The 26581-nt window shown below is 35.4% G+C and overlaps 1 protein-coding gene across 4 annotated transcripts in view; it reads right to left on the reverse strand.

The window, feature by feature from the left end:
- Window positions 1-26581, reverse strand: part of MYOF (myoferlin) — a 70751-nt gene that overhangs the window by 23674 nt on the left and 20496 nt on the right. For 3 of the 4 annotated variants that reach the window (XM_063338959.1, XM_063338962.1, XM_063338961.1), the window contains exons 6-28: window positions 24972-25132; window positions 24320-24448; window positions 23175-23237; window positions 23015-23065; window positions 21401-21431; window positions 20811-20926; window positions 19467-19593; window positions 18181-18284; window positions 17175-17243; window positions 17011-17054; window positions 16510-16592; window positions 14217-14255; window positions 11620-11744; window positions 11001-11117; window positions 10458-10635; window positions 9511-9635; window positions 8898-9004; window positions 6550-6742; window positions 5354-5509; window positions 4220-4351; window positions 2699-2862; window positions 1288-1402; window positions 1063-1168 (exon numbers count right to left, since the gene is read on the reverse strand). In XM_063338959.1, coding sequence (XP_063195029.1) covers window positions 1063-1168; window positions 1288-1402; window positions 2699-2862; window positions 4220-4351; window positions 5354-5509; window positions 6550-6742; window positions 8898-9004; window positions 9511-9635; window positions 10458-10635; window positions 11001-11117; window positions 11620-11744; window positions 14217-14255; window positions 16510-16592; window positions 17011-17054; window positions 17175-17243; window positions 18181-18284; window positions 19467-19593; window positions 20811-20926; window positions 21401-21431; window positions 23015-23065; window positions 23175-23237; window positions 24320-24448; window positions 24972-25132 — 2535 coding nt within the window. The remainder of the gene's footprint in view (window positions 1-1062; window positions 1169-1287; window positions 1403-2698; window positions 2863-4219; window positions 4352-5353; window positions 5510-6549; window positions 6743-8897; window positions 9005-9510; window positions 9636-10457; window positions 10636-11000; window positions 11118-11619; window positions 11745-14216; window positions 14256-16509; window positions 16593-17010; window positions 17055-17174; window positions 17244-18180; window positions 18285-19466; window positions 19594-20810; window positions 20927-21400; window positions 21432-23014; window positions 23066-23174; window positions 23238-24319; window positions 24449-24971; window positions 25133-26581) is intronic. The other variant, XM_063338960.1, reaches the window with a different exon arrangement.

The raw sequence follows: 26581 nt of genomic DNA on the forward strand, positions 1-26581 counted from the left end.
GCTATGAGAGATTGACTGCTTCTTCCTATTGCTGTAGAATCCAAATTACGGCCTTATGAGGTTGTTTATATCACAACTTTCTAAGCTGGTAACAGTTTTAATTTAGTGTAAGTAACAAGCATATAAAAGTCAACTCCAGGAAAAACAGTGGCTTTAGGCACTTAGGATTTTTTTTCTTGCATGGCGCTCTCCTCACACAAATTCAGTGCAGTTATTCTGCTCTCAACAAGCAAAGAATCTTTCACACACTTGCGTGGTGTGTGACCAACAGGTTCCTGACTTCATTTGGTCCCCAGACCTCCTGAATTCACCTCTTAGAGTTGCTTGGTGACGCCTCCCCTGGCTAAAGGCTCCCAGTTAAATTACCGGAGAGATCCAAACCTGGCTTTGCCACCTATTCTTGGTGCAATTACAGAGGCTTGATGTCTCAACTGAAGCTTCTGACGTCTCTAAAACAAGCCCAATTACTGCTACTAATCCATATCTTACAAGCCTGATCCTGACCATTGGACTGCATTAACATTGGACTTGGGAAAAATGTTTTGGAAACTTACTTCAGACAAGGAAGGGTTTGATTTCCAAGCACACTGTTTATACACACAGTTTTCCCAACTGGAACCTTTCATGTTAGTAGATTGTTATTTGCATTCACCTTCATTTTTTTAATTTGTCAAAGCTTTTGGCTCAAAATTCTCATCTGCTGCTGCAGTTAAGACCAACGTACAGCTTCTCAGATTACGTACTTATCTCTCTAGTAGGCACTTACAAATGCATTTATTACCTATATGGTCCCTTTTGATACAAGAAAGACTCAATGAGAACAGTGAGTTTGATGGAACATCGATTAAAATGGAAATAGAAACAGATGCAGACAGTGAACACTTTCTCAATGTCATTTTATCTGATTCCTTAAGCACTGCTATCCAAATATTTCCTTGACATTTTTCCACAGGGCAACCACTATCATGCTCAGGACATTGCTACAGTCTTGACAAGTGTCCTCCTTCAGTATAGACTATGATGGCTTGTCCTAATAATCAGCAGGTAAACAGTGAGTCTTACCGTGCTCATCCACTGCTCGATTTAAATCAGATTTCCAAGCATCATCTTCCCACATCCATCCAAGAGGACACGTGAACTCACGTGGTGGTGGAGCTTTTTCTCCATTCTTTTATGTAAGGAAAACATAACAGTTCTGTGCATTAATAGATGAAATACATTTTGTAGCAAATCCTAGAAATCCTGCTCTTAAACCCTTCCTTATTCAGTGAAAAATATGTCTCTCACCACATCAGTGTAACTTTCTTCAGCTGCTTTCCATTCCCCTCCAGGATAGCGACTCTCATTTTCATATACTTCATCAGTAAACTCAGTATGACCAGCATCAGCTTCAGTCAACAAACTGCAAATCCAAAGCAAATACAAAACCAAACCAAATGTATTTTAGTTGGCTACAGAGAATATATAGAAGCAATGCACAAGAATGTGCACATGTGCTGGAATTCTGGATTGTCCATTTTTGTGAAGTTCTATGTATTAATAATAGAGTACAGTATAGCCCTCATCTGTATGAGGCATCCGTACTTATTTCCTTAGAATGTCTTCCAAAAACTGAAGCAACTCCAGTAGCAGTAAGCAATAGGAGGAACATTACTTGTAAGAACGAATGACTGGCAGGAGTGTTTTAACTGCTGTGTCATTCAGGATCTGCTTCAACACTTTCTCTTGGAAAAAGGAAAAACATCATATATTTAAGTGCAGGAAAACCCAGACTGCACACAAGAGTTATATATATAGCTGTGCACTAAAATTTGGCATTGTACTTAATTTTGTTCCCCTTTATGCTGTTGACAAGGCAAGTTATTGGTTGGTTAGTATTTTTCTAACTTGCATGTAAAAGAAATAAAGAGAACATTAAACCAGACAAAATAGCCTCGATTTCCACTTGTGATTAACTGTAGCTCAGAAAGCACTGAAGTATGTTCTAAAATGCCATCTGCTGGTCAAACAAAGCCATGCAGATTATCTTCCAAAAAAAGCAGATGTAAGGCCTAAGCATGCTTATGCATTTTAACAGTAGGGTTTTTTTTGCATTTTCTGAGAAAATATCTCCATGTCTGTTATTGCTTTTCTTCATGTCTGATTATTCATTGAAATAAAAACTATTCATTGAATATAAAAATAAATGCATCCATTTATACCTATAAACTGATACGTTTTAAAAATGGATCAAATAATAGCACATATTTTTCCTGCTCTGTTTTTCTATAGAAGATCTAGCTATCTGAGGGTTTTGTCTGAAACCATCACCGCAGGATCTGAGAACCTGACATAGACACAAGTGATCCTCAGAGTAGCAGTAGAAAGGAAAACTAGCGTTATCCCTTTTTTAAAGATGAGGCACTGAGGCACAGAGAATATATGCAATACGTCCATCCTCACATGGGCACTTCTAAACCGTAAGCTGGTTCCTAAGAAATAGATGCATTTTTTCGCTTGTATGTTTTATTTTACTTTTTAAAAAAGGTAATGTTAGTTTTAGTGGTATTAACTAGCTTTGCCTGTTGGCTGGCCTTTGCTGTCCTGGAAAGTTCATCTTAAAATTTCTTTCTCAGCCAAGAAAACAGAGGAGCTTTTACTCTACAATCTGAGATTGGACTTCTTTATTCCCACCTGCATAAAATTAAAAAAATCTCACCTTCTTTCAGGATCAACCATCCATTCTCCTTCCCACTCCCAGCCTTTTGGGGGTAGAAAGTACTCTCTTTTCAGTTTGATTTTTCCTGTGACATCGGAAAACTTGTGGCGACCAACAAGGCCTGAGGTACCCCACTTTCCAAAAAGAAGAGCCTGATTTTCATACTGTTCGAGAAGAAAAAAAATAAAAATCAGTACTTTAGGAATAATAAAATGCTTTTAGGAGAGAAGAAAAAAGATATTTATGCTACAACTGAAGCATTGTACTATATATTTTCTTTCTCTGAAATTAAGTACTCCCTTCCCACACTACTCTGCAGTGTCATCATTAATTTCTTAACATTAATTTTCTTCTATGCTGCCTGGTAAACAATGATTCCACTGCTAAACTAATCTACAATTACAGTCAAACTTCCTCCAAATTAAAGCTTTGTTAAATAAAATTCCATTACATTATTCAAACAAATTTCTTCTGTTCCCTAAATGCATGATCCTCCCATTATTTTCCATCTCAGATCTCCTCCTACTTCTAATCCCTTCTTTTGTAACATGTAAAACTGAATTACAGCCTTATCATGGAAGTTACCAGGGGCATGATTCTGATGTCAATACAGTTTATGTAGTATATTGTCCTTTATGCTAATGGGTTTATTCATAGTTTATGATGGTCTTGAGTTTTCTGCTCTTATTCCTGTAAAATTGTTGGGTTGCTGTATGTAAAGCAAAAAAAAAAAAAAAAAGAGAGAGATATTCAATAGCCTCTTAAACTCCATACTTAAATAATGGCTTTGAACATCCATTGACTATTTTAAGTGACTTATTACAGCACGACTAAATACTTAAGCATAGGTGCAATGGTGACACAAGCCTCTGTAAAAACGTCTTGTTTCATTAGCTATCATGCTGATATTGGATTATATGCACCTTTAGGTGATGGGGCATATAAAAGACACCTGCCACTTACCCTTATCATTCAAAATCTCTATTATATGCTGTGGGACTATTTCAAGCATTTTTATTCCAAATTTGTTACCATTGAAATGTTATTATAGCCTTTTGTCAGCAAAATCTACTGGGTTTGACTAGTTTTTCCTGTAACAGTAAATTTTCTACTGCTACAAAAGAACCATTATTAAGCAAAACACTTGTATCCATGTATCATTTGTAGAAGTGAAGAAGCAATTAAAATAAAAGGGTTATTCACATGCCAAAACATAATGATCTAGATCCCAATCTTAATTACACTGATAAAAATCTAAAATACATGTCTTTGAAATCACTGGAGTTAACCAGATTTTTACCTGATTAACCAGTTCAGAATCTGGTCTGCTGAAGTTCATCTGGTAGGCACAATGGACTTGATCATTAATTGCCTTGAATGGGGTCTACTTGTTTCAGTATAATAAATACTATTCTCCCTTTCTGCCCGACATGCAAAAAAAAAGTTCAGAACAGCTCCAATTTCATTGAATTCCTAACACTCACATCCAAGTTTAAAGTAAGAAAGCACTGATGGACATACCATTTCTGCAAAAACACTGAAGGTTCCCTCTGCAAAGCTATTAAACTTCTTCTCAACTGCACTGAGCCCAAGCCAAATGTTAATTCGTAACTCCACAGGCATTTTGACATCTTTCGTCTTGTCTTGTGGGTACTGGCAAACAAACAAAAAAAGTTATTCTTTGTTATATTATGCAGGTATTGCAGCTTTCAGTAAAATATACACAAGAACATAGAGATATGAGTTATATTACATGATTTATTTATCTCTTCCTATAATGCATTTCCTCAAAAGCCAGTAATAAATAGCTCAGGAAAGAAACATTAATTAAATGGTAACTGCCTAAGGCATGTAAAAACCAAACACTGTAACAGTAGTATCATCCCCATTCCGGTCTATTTTCTCCCAAGTTTCATCCAGCAATGAACTTTTAATTATGACAGTAACTTAAACCTTCAATGTTGATTTTAGCATTTCTCATCAGGACATTCTGGAAACGCAGAGGTTAGTCAGAATGGTTTGCTCAATGTAGAAACAATGCATTGTAACATGCAAGGTAAGAGGGCACGCATGAAAACACGAAGATATAGGCATGTCTGCATTGAAGCATTAATCAATATAACTACTAGTACATGGACAAACTCTGTAAATGCTATTGTTCTACAGTCAGATTGCCTTTTTTCTGGTTTATTCCAGTTAAAGGTAATATAAACTTAAATAGAGAAAGGCATTCCTATTCAAGAGTAAGACTCAATGCAGAGAGACATACTAGGGAGCTTCTGGGTGTAGACAAGCTCTATATTACTTGCAGAAAACCATCCATGGAACTTCTCTGACTTACACTAGTTACTCCCTCTGAAAGTCTCCATTCATGTCCAACCCCAATGCACCAACCTCAGTAACGCTTTAAAAGTCCTGTCACAATTTTGAGCTTTTTCAGAAAAGCCTCAGAGTTAGGGGCCAATGCTGCTTCTAACTGATTTACAATGAACTTTACGTTATAATTTCTGTGATATTTTGAAGAAGCTATATGCAGTCCTGAGTTTTGACACCTCACGGCTCATAATTTGTTTGCAAGTTTCATGCTTATGTCAGAAGGCATCACAGTTTAGGGAGTTAAAGTTAATTATTTTTTAAGGGGGAAAAAAAAAGTACCTTTAAGAAGATTGTTTGGGTCTTTCCACAATATTTACCAGAGGATTCGGGGCTTGTTGTGGAATACAGCACTTGGTGTGCAGGAACACGAGCATAAGCCAGTCTTTTCTCCCCTCGGATCATCCATATGATTACATCAGGCATACTGTTTTGTGGCTGTGGATTTTTTTTGGGAAAAGAAAGGTAAGAATGGTAATTAATAGAATATTGAACTAATTTAATGCTTAGACAACAGAAACATAAATTAGGATTTATGTCAAAGGATTTACCACTTAGAATCAATAATTAACATGAATTTATGATAAATAGAGGAAATTTTTTTACTTTGCAAGTAACACAATATATAGTTCTGAAACAATGATTAAAAATACCATTGAGGCTGTTGGAAAACAAAAAAGTTTTATTAACAAAAAAGCCAGTTCCTCTATCTTTTGCAAATTTTTCTAGAGATGTTTTGTATCTCAATTCCTTTATTGCAACTGTAGTGACTGATCCCAAATACTAATGCTTTGTTTTGACCTGCTACATATTTATGTGCTTGTAATGCTTCCACGTGAAGGGTAGATCATCATAAAACTTTTAGCAGAAGACAGAAACAGCCTACTTTCTTTTCGCAGTTTTGTGCACACCTTTGTGTGCTAGCTGCAAGTCTGCCAAATCAACTGCTCTTTTGGTTTTAAATCAGTAACTTTTCAAGAAGTGACAAAGAAAAAACCAACACATTTCTACAATGTTGTGAAAGCCAATTATGAGAGAACTGAGATGAAAACTTAAGATGTTACTGAAAATTTAAAAAACATAGGAACAAACAGATTTAACTCTGTTAGAAGTTGATTACTATGGCTAACAAGCTGCGGAAGTACAACATATAACCAGCAGTCCCTGAACCAGCAACGTGACTTGCAATTCTGGAAGAAAGGAAAGGACAAAATACCGTCACTTTAAACGGAATAGAGTCTATTCTATAAATCAGAGTGGTACCCCAACACCCATTCTCAGTGAAGACAGCTAACAACCGAGGACATTATATTTAAGTAAATCTTATTTACAGAGGGGAACATGTTTACTTTCACAGCAACTAAAATTACTATTCTAAGGAGAGTGGGTATTGCTTGATCAGCAGTGAACATTGTATCAGTTTGCGTTCGACAGCTATTTCTAAACTAACTGAATCACCAGTATTGTGTCGTACTGACCTCTTCGCTCAGTTGCAGTAATTTATCCAACCAATCTTCGATTTCTGTCAGAGTGGCTTTCACATCAGTAGCTTCATTTCTCATCCTTGCTGCTGCTTCTCCAATCTGTTTGAGAGACTTGAGGCGCAGTTTTTCTATCTGAGTGTCAAGGACTGTAATATTAGATTTGCCTTCTATGAGGGGAAATGGTTTACTGAAAAGAGAATATTTCTTATGGTTAATAATCTAAGAGGATTTTATTTAGCCACACACTAAATGCGGACATGCATACAGTGGCAACAGATTGAGTGCCATTATCCAAACCACCCAAATAGTGCTAGAGCATCTATTTCTGCAGAGATTTCCACCTGACAAAGTGTTTACAGTAAGCAAGGGAAATGCTGTGCTTACACAATATAGAATAGCTCGAGGTGTATGCTTTAATGTAATTGCTGCTAATCAAACAAAGCAAAATCCTTTTCCCTGTATATTCAAATTAGAAAATTATTGTCTCAGAATGTAGACCCCAAAGATGAAATCAGCGCCTTCAGACCAAGATTAGTTTCCTTTCCTTCCCTGGAAACTGTAAATACTCAGAATGTCAATAAACAAATACGGCTCGTGTATCTATGACTACAGTTATTTAATCCCCTGGCATGAAAACATCGAACTCTCAAGAAATCCATGACATACAACTTTTGAGTCACCAGAGGGCAGAGTAACTTCAATGGAACCTAGAAATCTTATGGCATCACAGTAGACCCCTGGAAAAATGAACTTTTTTGAACTGGTGGAGGTTTGAGGAAAAGGCAGCTTTTCAAAGACCAATTACCATATCCCTATATTGAATATGATACTTTAAAAAAATACGTCCGAAGACACCGCCAAGTTTGAAAAGACTATCTCTTCTCTGTCCTATTTTTAATGACAAGCCATTCTTCTAAGGGCTTTGATTCTGCAGAACCTTGATACTGACTATTGTGCCTTCCACTATCGTTAGTTCTACTAATCTGAATGGAAGCGCTGCCTGCCCTGGTGAAGTACTTACACATGAATCAAATGTACCGAATCAGAACTTCCAGAAAGTCACCGCATTTTAGGTTTAAATAGTGCACTGAAAGCTCTTGCAGACTCCTAACTCATTTATACTTTAGCATGATAAGGAAAATTGTTCTATGAATTCGACACAGGGAATTATGTTTTTGACACAGGTTTCATGAGTTTGCTGAAAAAAATAATAAAGAGCATTGCATCCTGTGAACAACAGGAAGCTCATTTGGTTGATACATCTAGGTGCTACTGCTCCATAACTGTTGAGTGATAAGATATTTTCTAAAATAGTGGAATGAATTAATAACAGTGCAGATGTGTGTCTGGAGGATGGGTTGACATAACTGATATAAAACCTGAAGTTCCTACGCTCACTAGATGGATCCATGTGACAATAGTTTGCCCTTCACATTTTGCCTTCCTGAAGTAGGTCAGTTCTTTCTCTCAGTAGGTATTCTAGGAAGTTCCTAGTTTCTATTTTGACATAAGCTTTCTATCATATAATTCTTTGCTAGTATATATTGATCTCCCCTGTTTGCTTTTTTCTCTGTTCATTTTTATATTGGCTCTACAGTTTGATGAATTTGTTCTCTCATTTCAGATACGCTGTTATTTCCTCTAATGGATAATAACTGTTCTCTCATTTTCCCTTTCCTTTTCCTCTGCTGTTTCATCACCCACTTGTTTGATGTCTTTAAAGTGTCTCTCCCCACCTCAATGTCTCCTTCGATTAATGTCTCTTTCTCATACAATTCCTTCCTCTCTATTTAGAATTTATTCTCCTTCAAAACCCTAAGCGCTGACTCCTATTGCCTTCTCTGAACACATACATGACATGTTGACTAAAAGCTTATTCAAAAATACTGTCTTTATGGCCCTTAAGCTCTAAATGGCTTTTAAATTACCAGTAAATCACAGAATTTCTTCCCTTTTCAGTTTCAGAAACGACATTGAAACATGGGTAAACAAAAGGTACATGAGGAATTCTAAAGAAGGCAAGATGGTAGAAAGGCAGCAGAGATCCACAATTTCAGATTTTCAGAACAGTCCTGCCTTAGATTTTTTCAAGAAATGCTATTTTATTACTGTCAGTGACTAAGATAAAGGAGAATTACAAAACTAGATGGATGACTTCATTGGCAATACCCATGCTGATTTACTACTTTCAGAGACTTTTGGAATTCCAGTTCTCAGGTCAGTTCATAGGGTTAATCAGTTTTATAGTCCTTAGAATTTGTTTTCTGACTTAGTAAAGGCAACAGAGAAGATTCTGAGCAGGCCTAGAATGATAACGTAAGAGATAAAAAAGGTACCTTTACCTTATATCTTCTGCAAGCTCATCAATCAGCTTCAACCACATCTCAGCTAATCGGTTTTCAGAAATTTTAGACTGCATTCCTGATTTTAAGGTGGCTAAGTTGGATTGCTAAGGAATTTAAAAGAAAAGGATTTGCACTTATAAACTTCCATTGGGGTTCATAGTCAATGTGAGTTTCAAGACTTTAAAATTATTTATTTGTATGCATAAAGCCCAATCAAAAAAGACTCAGATGTTCAAACTTGATACATATTTAAAAGAACTATTCTTATATTCTTTCTCACTCTATTTAACAATACACAATACTCCACCTAAATTCCAAAGCAAATAACAGTTCTACAGACTTAACGTGCCCCTAACCATCACCCAGGACGCTTCCTTCCTGTGGGAATTCCCTGCAGATTCAAGCAGGAGTGTGTTGGGCCTTGCCAGAATACAGACCTATGATTAGCAGTGCCATTTGTTACACTGAGCTATGTTTAATTTTAAATAGGAAAAGTGTCAGAAAACTGTTCCGTAATTTGCTCAAAATGTCACTTTTTGATTACACTTCTAAATCAAAAAAAGTAAAAATGAAAAGCATATCAGCAAAAGAAAGATCTTCAGGGTCTTACCAGTCTTTCAGCCATGTGTAGGATTACATTCACGGGGTCTAGTCTGTGACTTATGTCCTCCCAAAAGGAAGTGAGCGTTACAACTGGCTTTGTGTTTGCCCATGGCAAGTAGTAATAATAATTACCTGGGGTGAACCATTTGTATGTTAGAGTTGGAATTCATGGCAGGAATACATCCTGTAAACTGCACAAGTTGCTATATTTATTTCATTTATGTACAACATTTCATTAAGAACACATGAGCTAGTCCAAACTTATCATAGGATTTGCATTTTTCAGGCCACTGTAGCATCTGTTGGATGGTAAACTTTTACTTCAAATTGTTTCAAAATCCAATGGATTTTTTCAATAAATTATCTGCTAACATGTTAATTATTCTTTCCTATAGCTTATATTAATATAAGCGTATCTCTGAAATAAAATATTCAAATAATGATTTTCCAGAGTAAACCTGATTACTTCATTTAATACAGAGAAAAAAAAAAGAACTGCTACTGTTTGGAGTTACTAAAAAAAGTTATAGCTAAAATATATTTTCCTGTGATCTAGCTAGGTTGTTTTCTTCTAGGCTGCCAGACACCTGGTTTAAAACCAAGTTTTTCTTTTATTCTAAATCAGAATGTTCAAAGGGTATTTAATCCCTAGTTTTTAAGATATCTGTAGAATAACGTGATTTTTTCCTTGCCAATTTTCCTGTACGTACTTAATACATGGTCAAAAGATTTTACTGAATTCTGTGAAAAGTTCTTTAATAACCTCAGTAGGCTATGCAGCGTGTAATCCATAAATGTAACTTCATCTCAAAAGCTGTGAAGAGCCACACATTCTTTCTGTCACATTTTCAATAACTTTTTAGTGCAGTTAAGGCTGTCATTCCAAAGCTATAAAATAGCACCTCAAAAAGAGAATTTTACATTATTTTATCCTAATACCAGCAGCATCCTTACCATCAAAAACAGCACGACTGTACTGAGTTGTTGATGCCAAAGGTTTACAGGTGGTATCAAACTTGTTGCCGTAGTTGCCAATGCTAACTTCAAACTGGATAGGCTCACCAGTGTCTTGCAGCATGGTAGCAGAATGAAACACAGCAGCCAAGCAGAACTTTCGTCTGCGCTGGTATTTCTACAAGAAGAATCTTTTTAGACGTATTTCAATATTTGTAAAACAGGACTCAGTTACTGAAAACAATAGCAATTTCTTAATGGAAATAATAATTTTAATATTTTTGCTAGTTACCGAGAAGCAACCAAAAAGATATAATGCACGTGTATAATAAATTACGGTATTTGAAACTATAAAAATGTTTCGAATTAGCATTTCATGCTACAAGGGTATGACATTTTTGTAGCCGCACCATCAATAACCACCTGTCTCAATTCTGAGATTCAACTCAATTGTTTCGATTTTAGTAAGTTAGATCATTCTCCAAAAATAACCACCCACGGCACATCTCTATTATGAACATTGACAATAAAACAAGGATTTACCTCAACAACCAGTAAGTCATCATTAGGAATCATCTCTAACTTTTTAGTAACAGGTTTGCTTTCAGGTATTGTGGATAGTTCAACCAGAATTCTCCCTCTATAAGCAACTCCTTCTCCCTGTAACATAATCATACATTGAATCCAATTTTACATATTTCTCCTAAAGTAACATACTCTTTCTTTAGCTGTATGTGATTCTGGCCTCACTGAAGTCTTCTCAAAACTTCCACAGAGGCAAGGATGGACATATTTGAACAAATGAAACAAAGCAGTGAACAAATGAAACAAAGCAGTTGGGTTTAATTAATGCTAGAAGTGGAAAAAAAAAAACAAACGTATTTACAAAAAGAAGGATGTAAGAAATACAAATGCACGCAGAGATGCAAATAGTGAAAATCATCAAAACCACAGCAGCTCCTTCAAAAACATCTCTCAAACAAAAACAAGAATCAAAAATGCTATCATGCTTCCTTATTAATCAGAAATATAAGATATTATTCAAAAGAAACACCAAAAAGAGCATAATGTGAAACAAAACCATATTAAAATGCATTAATTCATTCATTAAAAACAATTGGGGTTAATCCTTTTATTAAAAACAAAGAATAAAGAAACTGACCTTTCCAAAGTTTAATTCATCATATGGGTCTGGGAATCCAGTGTACTCTCTTGGACTTCCATAAAAGTTTAGGTAACAAGGCCCAAATGTTGGTAAAAAGCCAACTTCAGTTTCTCCGCTGTTCACTAACAGAAAACATGACCATTATATCCTTCCTAATTATCATTCAGAGCCAGAAAAACAATTAACATTACTATCAAATTCAGTAGAACAAATGTTAGATAATAGTTAGGCATTAGTTATTAGTAAAGTAAGAACACTTTATTATTTATTAATTTAACCATACTTGTTCCTAACCTCCTCTTTCATTGTACGATACTTATTAGATATTACTCAGGCAGTAAAAAACCCACAGAATAAACAGAACTTCTGCCCCACTCCAAATATCAGGTCTTCATTTGTGTGAACGAGTAATACACTCTTATGTTAACAGAAAACATATTTTCTAGAAATAAATGAAACTGAGTAAAACAACATGTGCAATCATTTAAATGCATGCCATTGGTCTAGCTAAACAGCTACAAAAAAGATGGACATCCTAGCAGGAAAAAAAACAACCACTGTTTAGCATAGTTAATCCCACTGTTCTAATTTTTATTATAATTTTTCTCTGGTTATATTCCAGGGTAAAACACAGACTATTGCAAACTCTAATCATAACTGCTACGGTGCATTGTTTCTCACAAACTCACTTTTCAGTAATCTAAAATTCATCCAAGACTGAAAGTTTGCAAACCCAGTTAATTCTCAGTTACGTCTGATGACAATAAACTCTGATTTGTATATTCTTCTTATTCCATGACTAACAAATTAAAAATTCCCAATGTCTTAATCTATCTCAAAAAAAAATAATAAATATAATAAGGATTTAGATAATTTTGTCAGTTTTAATAGCTAAACTAGGAAATTGCACACAAAAGCTATTGCTTATTTTCAGCTATTTAAGATATCTAAGAACTTGAAAAGGTACTTCCATAGCTAACGCTCACTGTCGTAACTTTGCATTTTTGAACAGTGTTTTTTAGCAGAAAAATATATATGGGGAAGCCTTAGTTATATTACTACTGTTATCTTTTGGGTTTGCATTCATGCCTGCAAATTTATTAGATGAATGAGATTCTAAAAAGTTCTTTTTGGAGACAGCGGAAATCTATACTTAAGGGAGCTAGCTGTTCTTTCAGTAACAAACACACGCCAAGGCTATTGATTGATAAATTTGATGAGTAGTACAAAGAGAATTAGAACAAGGTAAGCAACACACATGCAGAAAAATACTACATAGTTTTGAGAGAACAGAAAGATTCTAGATTCTTCTCCATCTTGTATCCTAGCTTTTGTCTTTGAACAAATTATCCTGGTATGAGAAGAGGTAAGAATAGGGTTCTAAACCTTCCAACAGATATCACTTAGAGTGATCTGCAGCACAAAGAGGGATGCATTTATCACAGGAAAGGACGGCTGAGATAAAAAAATGAAAACAAATGTCTATGCCTTGTATGACTTTGCCACTGCGACTACTGAGTGACACAAACGGATAATAAAAATGGATGTGCTGTATTGATGTAATTTCCTGACAACACAAAGTCACATAAAATCTGCAAAATATAAAATAAAGATTTGCAGTTGCCTATTTTGCATTTGGATACTTTCACGTCCTTACATCTGAATCAGGAACAGATAAAAATTTGAATGAAAAAGAATTCAGACTCTTGTTGGAACACTGTCCATTTTTTTAAAAATTCTAACGCTGAATTGCTCACATCAGATCTCAACATGACTAGATTTAAGGTACAGATCTGTGTTGAATTAATACACTCATTATTTACTGATGCTAAGAAATTAAACAGAATATAAATTTAAAACAAAACAAAACAAACACCCCTTTTTGGAATAAAAAGACTTTTTTTATTATTTGTTTACATTTAAAATTCAATTGTTTATATTTAGAAGACTGGTGATCACATATTACAGAAAGCAATTTTGAAAAATTATTTCAGCATTTAACTTAATATTACTTTAAGAAAGAAAGTAAATGAACTATTTGTGTGGATGAATGTTTGTTACCTTTCATTTGCACTGCAACTGTATTTATTTCTCACTATATATATATTTACCATAAAGTCTTTCAAAACTGTATGTCAGCCTAGACAGTTATGTAAAAAGCCGTCTCTCCAGGTTTTAACAGAATCAGATTTCATTTTTCAGACTTTATTTATATAGCTAGCTAAGCATTAGCAAAAGAACCACTGATTATTTTAGGCAGTTATTTACTTCTGCAGTGTTCTGCAGATGCAAATACAGTTGCGATCTCATAGCTAAATTAAAAATTGCAAGCCAGTGTTAGATGAAGCACTTTATAACTGAAGCAACTGAAGCAACTGCATGCTCAACTCTAAAACACAGCTTGAAGCACCAGCCAAACAGAAATATCTGCAAACCGGTTCCAGTGCCAAAACTGTTTTATACAGTAAGTTATGTTTGACAATCATTAATCATGATGGTGAAGTCATTTAGGCAAGTAATTATAGGTTTTCTTAGGTAATGCTTCTCAGTTTGGGCAATGGAAAGTGAAATCAGTAACAGACGAAGATATAAACCTTCATATGATGAAGCCCCTGTCCCCGAAGATGAAAATTCTAGATTATGAAAAGAGAAGAAGTTACATGACAAGTGACAATAGCATTTTAAAAACAAATACATCACAAAGTAGTCTGCTTTTAAAATATAGTTGAAGGCCTGAGAAAAAATGAAGTTCATGTGGGCTAGAATTTTGCTTCCTGATTAAAATATGAAGGTATTTCTTTTACTGTACAAATTCCAAAGAAAAAAATAAAAAAGCATGTAGGCAACAAAATACATTGTTTTGATGCTTCTTTTTCAGCTTTCTACAGTTCTCCTCCCAACAAAGTAACATTTTAATTTAAAAATTATTTAAATATCTTATGAACATTTAGGAAAACCACTACATTTCAGGGCCCATTAGGAAATCTTCATTTACTGAAGGCCATAAACTACTTCAGTTTGCCAATCCTTTAGAAGCCAGAACAGGCTTTGGGCATGACATTCACCTCAAGGGAAGATAATCTGTGATTTTTATATGGAAATGTCTATTCCAATGTCATTTCCTCAGTAGAGAGAGAATCCAAAAGAGATTTTCTCAGTGACTAAGTGCCTGGGTTTGAAGTATAAATGAGCTGTGACTCAGCAGCAGTTCAAGTTACACACTTACAGGGGTAGTACAAGTGATCTCTCCAGAGCTGAATTTTCCCCAGCTGCCCAGCCCTTCTCTCTTTGATTTCCCAGTGGCTTTTTCTGTAACCCTTTCTGTTGCCTCTGGTTGTGTGTGGCATATACGAAAAGCGTGTTTGCACAAAGTCTTACCTCAACAGCAGTACTTCTAAGAGGACTGGGTTATAAGCTTGAAGTTATGTGACTGAAAAATACAGTTCCATCCGCATAAGATAAATACTTGGCTCAACTAACTACAGGATTGGAGACACTAATCTTGTTTTAAAACTCCTGACATAGCTACCAACTTAAGGACAAACTGGTCTGGTCTCAGACAAGTACATATCATAAAGGTTTCGTAAACACAACAGAAAAAATAGTAATTTAGATTCTTATTGTGACGATGGTGGAAATGGTTTTGAGTCAGTGTCCTTCAGCCTAGTGTAGATAGTCAAATAAATGTTAAGCCTGGTTAACCAGGAACTTTACAATTCTGTATGGACAACTAGTATGCCATACTATGTTCACAAAAAGGACAAAATGTTTTTTCTGGCAAATTAACACAGAATCCTTGTCATGGAGCTGGCTCAATTGTATGAAAGATCTTGCTATAAAAAGAAGAGGAGATTATAGGTAGAGATCACAAAGAAATAATAAATAACCAAAATATTATATTAGAACATAAACATAAGAGGATTTTTAAAAATACTTCCCAAAATCCTGTCACGAAAAATGTTTCTTATAATATTGTAAAGAAGAGTTTTATTATAAAGTATTGTCCAATAGGGACAACATGTTTGAAACTTGATATCCCACCCGACTAAATTTGTTTTCTTGCAGTTAGTCAGCTTTGGTTTTTAATTTTTATGAAATTACATATCTAGTCACCTATACTGATTGAAGCACGTAAGTTAATTGTCTGCGATCATGGCACTGCAATTAAAATCTTCATTTGTTGAAGGTACTAAAATAAGGGTTACTAAGTAGTAATTTGGAGCACTCATGCAATGAGATGCAATGCCCATTTCTAGTAAGCTACCGATGAGAGCAGAGATTGCTCCAAGTCCCCCCAGCATCAAAAAGCAACCTGGTAGTATACAGGAAACGAGCAGGTGGTTCCAGATCATTCCTGTAGGAGAACTACTCAGGAACATTCCCCAGCTTTTATGTTCTCTTCCCAGAGAAAGAAAAGACACGATTAAAAGATCACAAAAGAAGTCTTGTCTACTAGTGCCCAATGAAGCAGGGATTCTGAAACAGTGACCTCAGATTGTTTTTAAATTAAATGTCTTATTAAATATCTTAGTAAGTTTGCATATCTTACTCATGATAGATTGTGATATCACAGTTTTCTGAATTTGGGAAAGTACTCACAAATTTAATTAATTCATTAACTTTATATATATAAAAGAACTGAATTTTGAATTAGTTACTGATATTTCCATGATGATGTAGTTTAAATATTAAAATTTTAATACTTTATTTTGAAAAGCCCCACAGTATGTTTTCTAGGAGCATTGTTTTGAAAACTTCAGAAACAGATAATCTTTTTGCCACAGAATTGAAGAATGATAGGAAAAGATACTTTCTTATAACACTCATCTTTGCTATGCCTCGTAACACAAGAGAAGACAGTAAGTTACATACTGCTCAATCAATTACCTTCAACTTCTCCTCCAGAAGAAGCAATTTTTGAGAGACTTAAATATGTTGTTCCTACTACATCATTTTTTGTAAGACGATCCCTACAAAAAGACAGAAAGATTTTATTTAAATGTAACGCTGGTCATCCTACACAGAAGCAAGCTAACAGTGGTTAAATGCACTCCAAGACACGTACACACGTTTTACGTCACCTGGAAAGTTTTAATATTACTAACACAGAAGGCAATGGCTAGTTCCAAAAGTGGGCTATATAATGAAGAAGTCTTTGTGACTTCTACACCATCACCTAAATAGCGATAGTGTTCAGTGCTCACTGCACAAAATTAACAATACTCCCATGTTACACTAACCAGGTCTCCATAAAGGAAGATTAAACTTAAACACGTACTTAAATTCTCTCATAGACTGTAGAAATACCTTGACATCTATAGAAACAGACTCTTCTTCACTTAGTATAATTTACGCTGTCTAGTACTTTGATTAAAGGTCATAACTCACCAGTCAACAACTGCAAGTTTTATTTTCTCACACATGGAAGGAAACTGAAAAAAAAAGCAATTAAAATAAAATAACCCATTACTTATTTAATCTCTGTAATGTTAATGCCCTGAGTTACAAAAGGATGGCTGTTCTCCAGAGAAACAAGAAAAAAAAAAACTGACCTTGATTTGAAGATAAATAATTTGATTCCACTCTGGATTAGCATTTTTCTCAATTATATTTGTGCAAACCTGCAAAAAATGAAATCAACTATACAGCACATCAAAGAGAAGACAGATGAAAAAGCACATACTAGTTATGATTTAGGATAAATCATATTCTGTTTGGCAAGATGAGGGGTAGTAGTTAATGATGAATCCTGAGTGGTTTATGCTGCAGTGAGTGATTAGTTTTCAATCAGTAAATACTGCTAAACTGATCTGCATATGCAACATTAATAACTATTGGAGGGAAAAGAAAGTTTTGAAATAGCGTTTAAACCAGAGACTGGAGTTACCCTGCAGGTAAAAGCTTGTTATTTCCACTAGCTACAATTTGCTTTCACAGTAGTACTGATCTCTTTTATCACAGCAGAGAAACAAGACGAAGGAATGACTTGATTCCAGCTTGCTTTAGGCAGATTTGAGAGTAGATGAAGAATATATTATGTGGGAGAGCCTATATTATTTGCTAGTCATGTCTATTGAAGACAATCTACATTACTGGGAGTGACAACCTGACTATATACCGTAATAAAGGACTGAAATTTTTCTTCTTAAAAAAAAGAAAGAAGATTGGCAAGCAATGAATATAGAGGTTGTGCAATTGTGCTTCAGCTCAAATTCGGTATTCTCTGGAACACTTTAGTAATAAAATGTACAAATGCTGTTAATCTGTCCAGAAAGATGTGTACTATCAATTACAAAAAGCAATCAGGAGAACCTGTAGGCAAACCATCTGGCATGCATCAGTTCCTAGCATTTACTCATACATTCCTTGTATTAGTCATCAGCTTTACACCCATTCTTCTTGTACCTTGCAGTTTGTCCTCATTTTACAAAGTGAACTTTAGGGCTAATGCTTTTTTATTTCCATAATTTCAGTAAACTTAAAAATTTATATTGGCATATTAAATCTGTTCTCAGGACTGTGACCAGAATGCAAAGATTCAGTTATTTACTAAATTACCTTTTTCCCAGCAAAAGAAACTTCTACAAATGGATCTACCAGGTTTTTCTTGTCTGCTTCTCCTCCAAATATTTCCTTGACAGTCTGTGAAAAAGCATCATCCACTGGAGAGGTGTCAAAGAAGAAATTAAGGTTTATGCTTTTTTATTATTATTTTATTTATTTATTCAGCCTAAATAATAAATTTCCCATAGCAATCCCGTCAAAAACAACCAGCTTACAGATCTAGGTAGGGTAAAGTCTAATCTGATAAACCAAATTCTGATCAGTGTTGCTGGTAAAAATGGAGAATTTGGGCTGAGGAGCAATTTCAAGAATATAAATTTCTGAAACATCATTAGGAGTGCTGATGGCTCCTGAATTTAGAGGCATAGTTGTATTTGAAAAACATTATGCATATACCTGTAGAAATTGTCATTTGTTGTCACGGATATAAGTGAGAAATTATGCTAAGAAGGGATAAAAAGCCACCTATATTCTATCAGAAAACACATATGGCATATAGTGATAGAAATAACCATTCTCTCAACATTAGAGTGCTGACACAAATAAAATCTGCATACAGCTTTCTGGGATACAGCCAGTTCCTTATTCCTCATGGCCACTCAGGAGCAGGCTGCTGGCAATACAGGCTGCCTTGGCCATCACAGCAGCAGCTGGCTGATTTCAGTAGTCCTGTGGCCTTTCACCCAGTGCAAAACAGCTGCAGCTATAAGTACCTATGAAGAAGAATTAATGGATTGCTGCGAAAAGGAAGGTGTGGGGGGCTATCAGCAGTACTATTTATCTACGAGGATCTAAATGGCCTTGGATAAGAGGGCGGCAGGGAACCACCTGTCTGATAACCTCTCAAAAGTGGGCAGGGTTGGGATCCAACAGGAAGTTGACACATACACATATGACACATATTCTTGAGGCAGACATACAGAGAACATCCAGCTTATCTGCAGATCAGTGGTACTCGAATGTTAGTTACTTGGAGAAGGGCTAATGAAGATGACCCTTTCCCACTACCAGAAGCTCTGTGGCCCACTCAGCAACAGATGAACATTACTAATCTAATGGGTAACACATGAAATTATCCATTAAAAGAATTAAATAGACTTACTAAGCATTACCAAAGGACTTGAAATGGGCTACCTAAGCCATCACGGAATTACTGGCTCAAGTAACAATGTAAAACATTCAAGATGTGTTATGTTCAAGAAACGTTTCTGAACAGCTAACACAAATATTTATAATGGTAATCAAATACATTGGTGGACAAGTAGTAAGAAGCTGCATACTTTGCGGAATGTCCTCAGCTCTGTAGATTTTGAGAAGGAAAGTGACCCATCGAAGTGCAATTCCAGCAGGTAATAACAGATTGCTCTCCACATCATCGCTTTCATTATCTCTTTCCCTTTTTTCAACCTGTTGGGAGATACAGTACATAGTATCTGGTATATAAGAAAGACAGAGTAATGTACAGAATTAAGGTGACTAGTTAAACTGGTGCCCACAACACTCTTCAGATAGAAGACTGTTGTCAGTTTCATTATAAAGAATCAAATTTAATCAAATTATCAAGCCACCAAAATTAATTCTACCTAAACTACTTTAATTACATCTTTATCTCTAAAGTACTCAATTGCAGGAGCCCATTATAATCATACTTTTAAAATCATCATCATCGTCATCAGATGATGATGATTTTGGCACTCGTATAATGTCAGCTTCATACAATTTTCATACTTATCTCAAGATAAATATTGTTGTAAGGCATCTTACTGCAATTAGAAAATGCACGCAACTCTGATACAATTTACCAGAACTTAATGCTTCCTACTTTAAAAAAAAAAAAAGGAAATAAAAGATTTCACCACAGGTAATTAGACATATTCTTGTGATTTCAAGAATCATGTGGATAGCAGAACAGAAGAGTTAACATGGAACAAGAAGATCATCCACGGTTCTGGTGACCATATTATATTTAACTAAGGTGTTGCAGTATGCAAAAATCTCAGGCAGGGAGAACAGCAGAACTTAAACTACAGAAAATGGTCAAATAAGAAAAACGTGGCACAGAAAACAGGGCCTGTTTTCACCTTGACAGAAGAGCAGACAGTTAAGGATTAGATTCTTAAAATTACCTACTGCTTTCATACGCATCAAATTACTTGTGCCTAACTTGTAATTATTGATGGGTCTGATTTTCACCTGGCGAATATTTGTTGGTTTCTGGTACTCAGGTTCCTCTATGGGCTTGTCTACATTACGTAGTAGTGGAGACATTCCTGACTTAGTCCTGGAACTGGTATCAGTATGTTGCTTAGCCTGATTAGCCATGCTAAGGAGAATTACATATTAGCTTGCATGCGACACCAGGCTAATGCCTCTCTACTTCTTCCAGGATGTGAAGAAGTCTCTACAAATGGTAGATCAACACACCCAGAACTGGTCCAGAGGTTGCTTAATTGGACAGGATAACAAAATAAGCTCTAACTTAGCACTGGATGCCTTTGAAACAACTGGTAAATCTTGTCTTAAATACTGCTCACAGGGTGAATTATACATTATTCAAAAATATGTCAAGGGGACATGAATCTGTGGGGTGGAGAGGGGAAGAAAAACATTTAAATGAAACTTACTGGTGGCTCATCTCCCGTTCCCAGGACAAACATGCTGACTTTCATATAGCCTTTAGCTCCTGAATTTGTATCTTCAGGATCACTCAGCAAAAGCCATTTTCTCATGACTGCATGGCCTAAAATAAAACAAACACCACCGCCCGCCCCCAGTAATATCCATTACAAAATGGCAGAAATCATAAAATCAGTCAACTGTTCCAAAATCATGCTTTATCCTAAAACTAATTATTTAAAAAATTTATTCTTTCTAGACAGGACTCAATAGTGTCATTCAAAACAAGAAATCTAGTGGCGTTAAAATGTTGTGGCAGAATAATTCAGGGACATAATTATCAAACATTTTTGCATTATTATTTTTCACATTTTAGGCCTTTGATACCAAAATTAATATCCAAATTTTAGGTGCTTTTACTTCATCTTGAAACCACTGAATGGAGTTATATATTGCTGGATTTTTAAAAGTTAATATTTAAAGCAGCAACCTCAAATAATTTTCCATTAACTTTCTTCTTTTACTTTAGAAACTTAACAAAAAGTTTCAACTTCAAGTTTCAAGCTAGGAAAGAAGCTCTGAAGTAACTGTTACTTACCAGGCTCATCATAAACATAGCCAATGTCAATCTGAAATAAAGATCAAAGGCATTACCTCTGAAGAAATACCAAACAAAAATGCCAGGGCAACTCCCCTCAAGTTTTTAATGAGTATTACTACATTTTTCTCCTGTCACAAACAAAAGTTTACATAGCATATTCTTGGGAGGAGAAAATGCCTTACGTTGAAAAATAAGGGATTTTGAATGGATACAGCAGCCAAGAAGAAAATGCAAGAAAAAATTAACAGAACTAAGAGCTGTAGTTACTTCTTCTTTCCTCAGATCCCCAGCTTTTTCATTTATCAGAGACAGAAGATGGGGCTAGCTTACTGCTTCTTGAATTCCCTGTGTTCCCCCATTATTTTGTGTTCAGACAGGCTTTTCAGAACATTTTTGTTTCTATTTCCTGCTCAACATTTTATCCTTCAGTTCCAGAAATGAAGCTTGTTTTTTTTAATGAGCAATTTCCCTTCTCTTTTATGAAGATGATCGGCAATTCCCCCCCCCCGCACTGTGTCAAATCTCGACAATCTTGCACATATACCACGACTGTATTGATTATATCAGATTTCAAACATGTTCAGGAAGGTAAGTATGTTTCCTTATGGCAGTTGGGGATAGTACTCCTTGCAGGTCTGCAAGAGTGATTTTCTAGAGAGAATTACCCTTGGGGTTTTCTCCTGGAATGTGTGCCTGCAGGAACAGAAGGCAGCTGAAGGACATGCTATCACCTGCTTGGTGAAGGATCAGTCCTCCAGAGCTCAACATACCACTGTCTGAATCACTAAAAATTACATAGATAATAAGCAGTGAGAAGAAAAAGCAACCAGCTTTGTGGCAGAAACTGCTTCATTTAGAAAAGAGCACACTTCCATACTTTTTGTGTGGAAAAGCTGGTCTAGAGACCTACTGAATTTATTCAGTACAAAATAAGCAAACAGAAAATATAGCCAACACCGATATTGGAAATGTTATAATAGGGGATCCCAGTAGCAATTACAATTGTCATGTGAATTCTTTGTCTGTATTGCTTTAGGAACATCTTCAACAGGCAGATGTCTACCTCCCAATATTGACCATAACAAACACAAATTGAGACAATCTCACTAATATCATCAGGACCACAGAAAATACTTTAACTAAGAGACTTTTCCACCATCTCTTTTACTTAACACACTTCTGACCAAAGGAACACCTTTCCACATTACTTGTGAATGTGTATCTTTATGCCTTCGTACATATCACTATTCTGCCTATAAGCTATCTAACAAAATTATCTCTTCAAACCCTACCTCATACCAAATAATCACCCTGGGGTTTTTTGAGGAAAAAATTTACCTTTTGGTAAATATTTTTTCTTTTGGATGCAAGTTAGAGAACGTGACTTATAAAATATACAATTTTCTTTATCAATAACCTTTTACTCAAATTAGAAAACTGTTTGCTAGTGCTTTGAGCAAATGGTTTCTAGCACAAGAAGTGAGACATCATCAGGTAATTCTTTGGTCCCATGCTAAAGTAGCATAAATTTAAACATTTAAAAAAAATACTTAAAAAATTTCTCTCATTTTATTTAGTTTATTCAAGATATGGAAGTTGTTTCACACCCACCTTAAATTCTCCCATTAGACAGTCTGCTCGTAAAGAGTAAGAATCATACACCTAAAAAGACAGATAAGCATGAAACAGGAATGTTCCTAAACATCATAGCGAAATAGCCAGACAATGCTATATGCATCCAGCAACCTTTTGAAGATGCGTTTTTTCTTACCCGAATGCTAACTGTTTCATCAAGCAACTCTACAGGAGTCATGTGGACATTGTAGAAAAATATCTGTTAAGGTAAAAAGAAACAAAAAGCCTTTCTCAAAGTGACAAACACATAATTGTCTGAACAGAAAATGTAAACACATTATTTTAAGAGACTTGTGAAGCATGCCTGCTACAGGACTTTTACCCTGCCTCCTTGCTGGACACATTATATGATAATCTAGCACTTAATAAAAACCTAAATTTAGTAAATAAATTTAGTACAAAATAGACAAAAGACAGTCACAACTTCCATTTGAATGAATGCAGTAGGCATAGCTATGCTGCAGACTTTCAGCATTGCTCTTGCTTCTTGCTCTGCACTTCACATTTTCCTCAGGGGAACAACTTTGGGAATTATAAAGGTTGTTCATTTTCCAGGACATTCAATCCTGGTCTAGCCACCTCTATTGTAGCTGTCAAAAAAGTCTTTTAGGGATAGTGGTGATAGCAATTGTAATGACTTGCATCTTTGAAATTCAAGGCCACAGGAATAAATTTAATAGTTTGATAGTGTGAAGATAAAGATACTATTTATTCTTGTGTCTTATTATTCTTGTGTCATTCTTATACACCTTTGAATTCTCTCCTGTATTTCAGCGTGTTCGATGTACAGATCCCTGTCTAGACAAAGAAATCTAGCTGTGCTTTTATAAATCATGGGTAGCATGGCAATGACATTTCCAGATTCTGTGTGGCAGTCTTATTCCCCCAGAGCATTGCACTGAAAGCTCATCTGCATACACCATAAAGGTCTACAATGATTCCTAATTATTTTTTCTATGATTTTATAACATGCACGCAACTATTCAAAGACATTATTAAGTCACATGGCGAACTGCATCAAAGAACATGTGCCATATGTCTCAGCTGAAGTTTGACTTCCTTCTAGATAGTTTTATCTGCTAAGACTGCCAGCGACAGAGATGTGTTTAGTGATGTGAATACATAAAGGAAGGGACTGGGGATTGCAAAATGCATGTTAGCCATAATTACCCTTAAATACTACTAAATACTTATTCATTGATTGTAATGAAAGCTGTAATAACTATTTTTATACATTTGATAGCTACTAGAGTTCAGCTACAGTGTTCTTATGACACTCACTTCATCAAAATATGGGTTGTTTCCTCTTTTGATTCTTGTTCGGTGTGTCTGACCGCAAACATGAACTTTGACTACTGGTTTTATGTTATTTCCAGGCAACTGACGACCTTCAATAACTCTAACACGAATCTGAAAAAAAAAATAAATTCAAATATTTTTATTAATTCATTCTCTATATTATCTATCATCCTGGTGACAACAATTCCTTACTATAACACCAAAAAAGTTACCCAGCACCTGAAGTAGCTGGCAGATATGGACTGGGCAGACTTTTCAAACTTAATTATGATAGCAAGTATAATTTTACTTGAATTTTACAAGATGAGTTGGAGATAATTATTTCAGTAAAATTCTTTTTTATTGCTTTTACTACTTATAGTGAAAGCTGCTATTGTAGTTTGCTATCTATAAACTATGCATTAAATAAGGTTCATCTAGATTTCAGTCAGAACTGCACAAAATTGGACATCTCTGTAACAGGCAAATTTGAAGAATACTTTTGAAATACAGGCTTTCAAATGAAAAGGCTAATTGTCTCTACAGTGCATTAGATTTGCACAATCTGACATTGAATTACATTCAGGCTATGTGAAAAGACCAATGTCATGCCAGGCAGAAAAAGAGAACATGCAACATTTAATAAATCTATTACCTGGAAATCTTGTGGTTTGTTAGAAAGGATTCTCCGTGTTTTCTTTCCTTTGGTGATGCGTTTAGCTAGCTGGGCTTCCTTCGTGCCACTTGGAACTGTTGGTATGTTACCACCAACTGGACCATCCAAGCCATCCTCATAACCTCCATCATCTTCTCCATCTCATACAGCAAAAAAAACAGTGCAATTAATGAAAAAATAATACAACTTGATGTTAAAGTTACAGGAGTAGGAGTCTGATATCCAAGAGTTCCACTAAAATTGTATTATTATCTCTCTTCAACAATTTGTTTTGCTAACCACATGCTTGCAACTCCTTTTGAAAGCTAGTCATTTTAGCCCACTTAAGAACAAATTTATATCCTAACCAAAGTAACTGTAGATCTGTCCCTCTTCAGGACGCAGAGTATCTAATACAATTCTCATACAGTTTTTTAAACCATCCAACTGAAGTTTTAGCAAAGTATAGTTCAGCTGTAGTTGTCACTAGACTAGTTCACAATACACCAGAAGTGATTAGTTTTATTCCAGTTGAAGCTGTTTCCCAGCGGCAAGACTAGGCTATAGCATAGCATTTGTTTTAACTTCAGAATCTTGAAAACATTAAGACGTTTAGGGTCTGCCATCCAAAATAAAACTCCAAATCCTCCTCCACAGTATTTAACTGTGGAATAAGTTAAAGTTTCTTAGTAAGCCTCTTTGAGAGTTCTGAAATCACAATACCTCTGTGTAAGACTGTCTACAACCACATGACACATGGATCATACAGTGAGATTCCAGTATTGCAAAACAGGATCTGTAAATATCTAGACCACAAAAGTGTGTCACTCCCTTGTGTTTCCAGCTTCTTTTCTTAACTGAAGGACAGTGACTATGGTAAAATCTACAGTCTACAGAAAGAACAAGCTGTGTCTCTGATGGTTAGCATTAACAGAATGTTTGTTAACTTTATGAAGTAGTTTGCCGACACAGGGTTAAAATCACTTTGCATAATGATGTCCTCAGTGATCCTTGCAAGAGACATAAAACCATGGAGACTGACATACCATATATTTTGTAACTGGAAGACCCCACCTCCCTAACATCTCTCAAAATCCATCTGCCTGGATGGATCCACGCAACTGATTGGTTACTCACCCTGACTGGGCACTAAATTTTTAATTTCTGAAACTGAGATGTAGCAATCTCAGCTGGGGATGTGATTTCATTTAATGAAAATAGGTATTTACAATAATTAACTAACATATGTTTGATAATTTGCACTGAAATAATTTTCATACAGTTGCTGGATACTAGCTAAAAACTTGCCATGTTTTATTTTACCTGTATTACCTTATAGTTCAAGTACCTTTTTAAAAAGCTATCAAAATAATCTCATAAAAATTAATTTGTCTTTTAAGCCTTCACATCCACGTTTCTATAAAATTATTTTGAAGTGTACTAATTTAACACACGGCTTTTGTGTTTGCATTTACCTATCCTTCCACTCCCCAAAAACACCTCTCAGTGAAGTAAATGGAATCAAAATTGCCCCCCAGAAGTCTCCTCATTTCAATTTTTCCTTCTTATGTTATTATCTATCTATGGTCGAACTGAGTTATTTCTCCTCA

Source organism: Chroicocephalus ridibundus, chromosome 6, assembly GCF_963924245.1.
Source record: "Chroicocephalus ridibundus chromosome 6, bChrRid1.1, whole genome shotgun sequence".
Taxonomy (NCBI): Eukaryota; Metazoa; Chordata; class Aves; order Charadriiformes; family Laridae; genus Chroicocephalus; species Chroicocephalus ridibundus.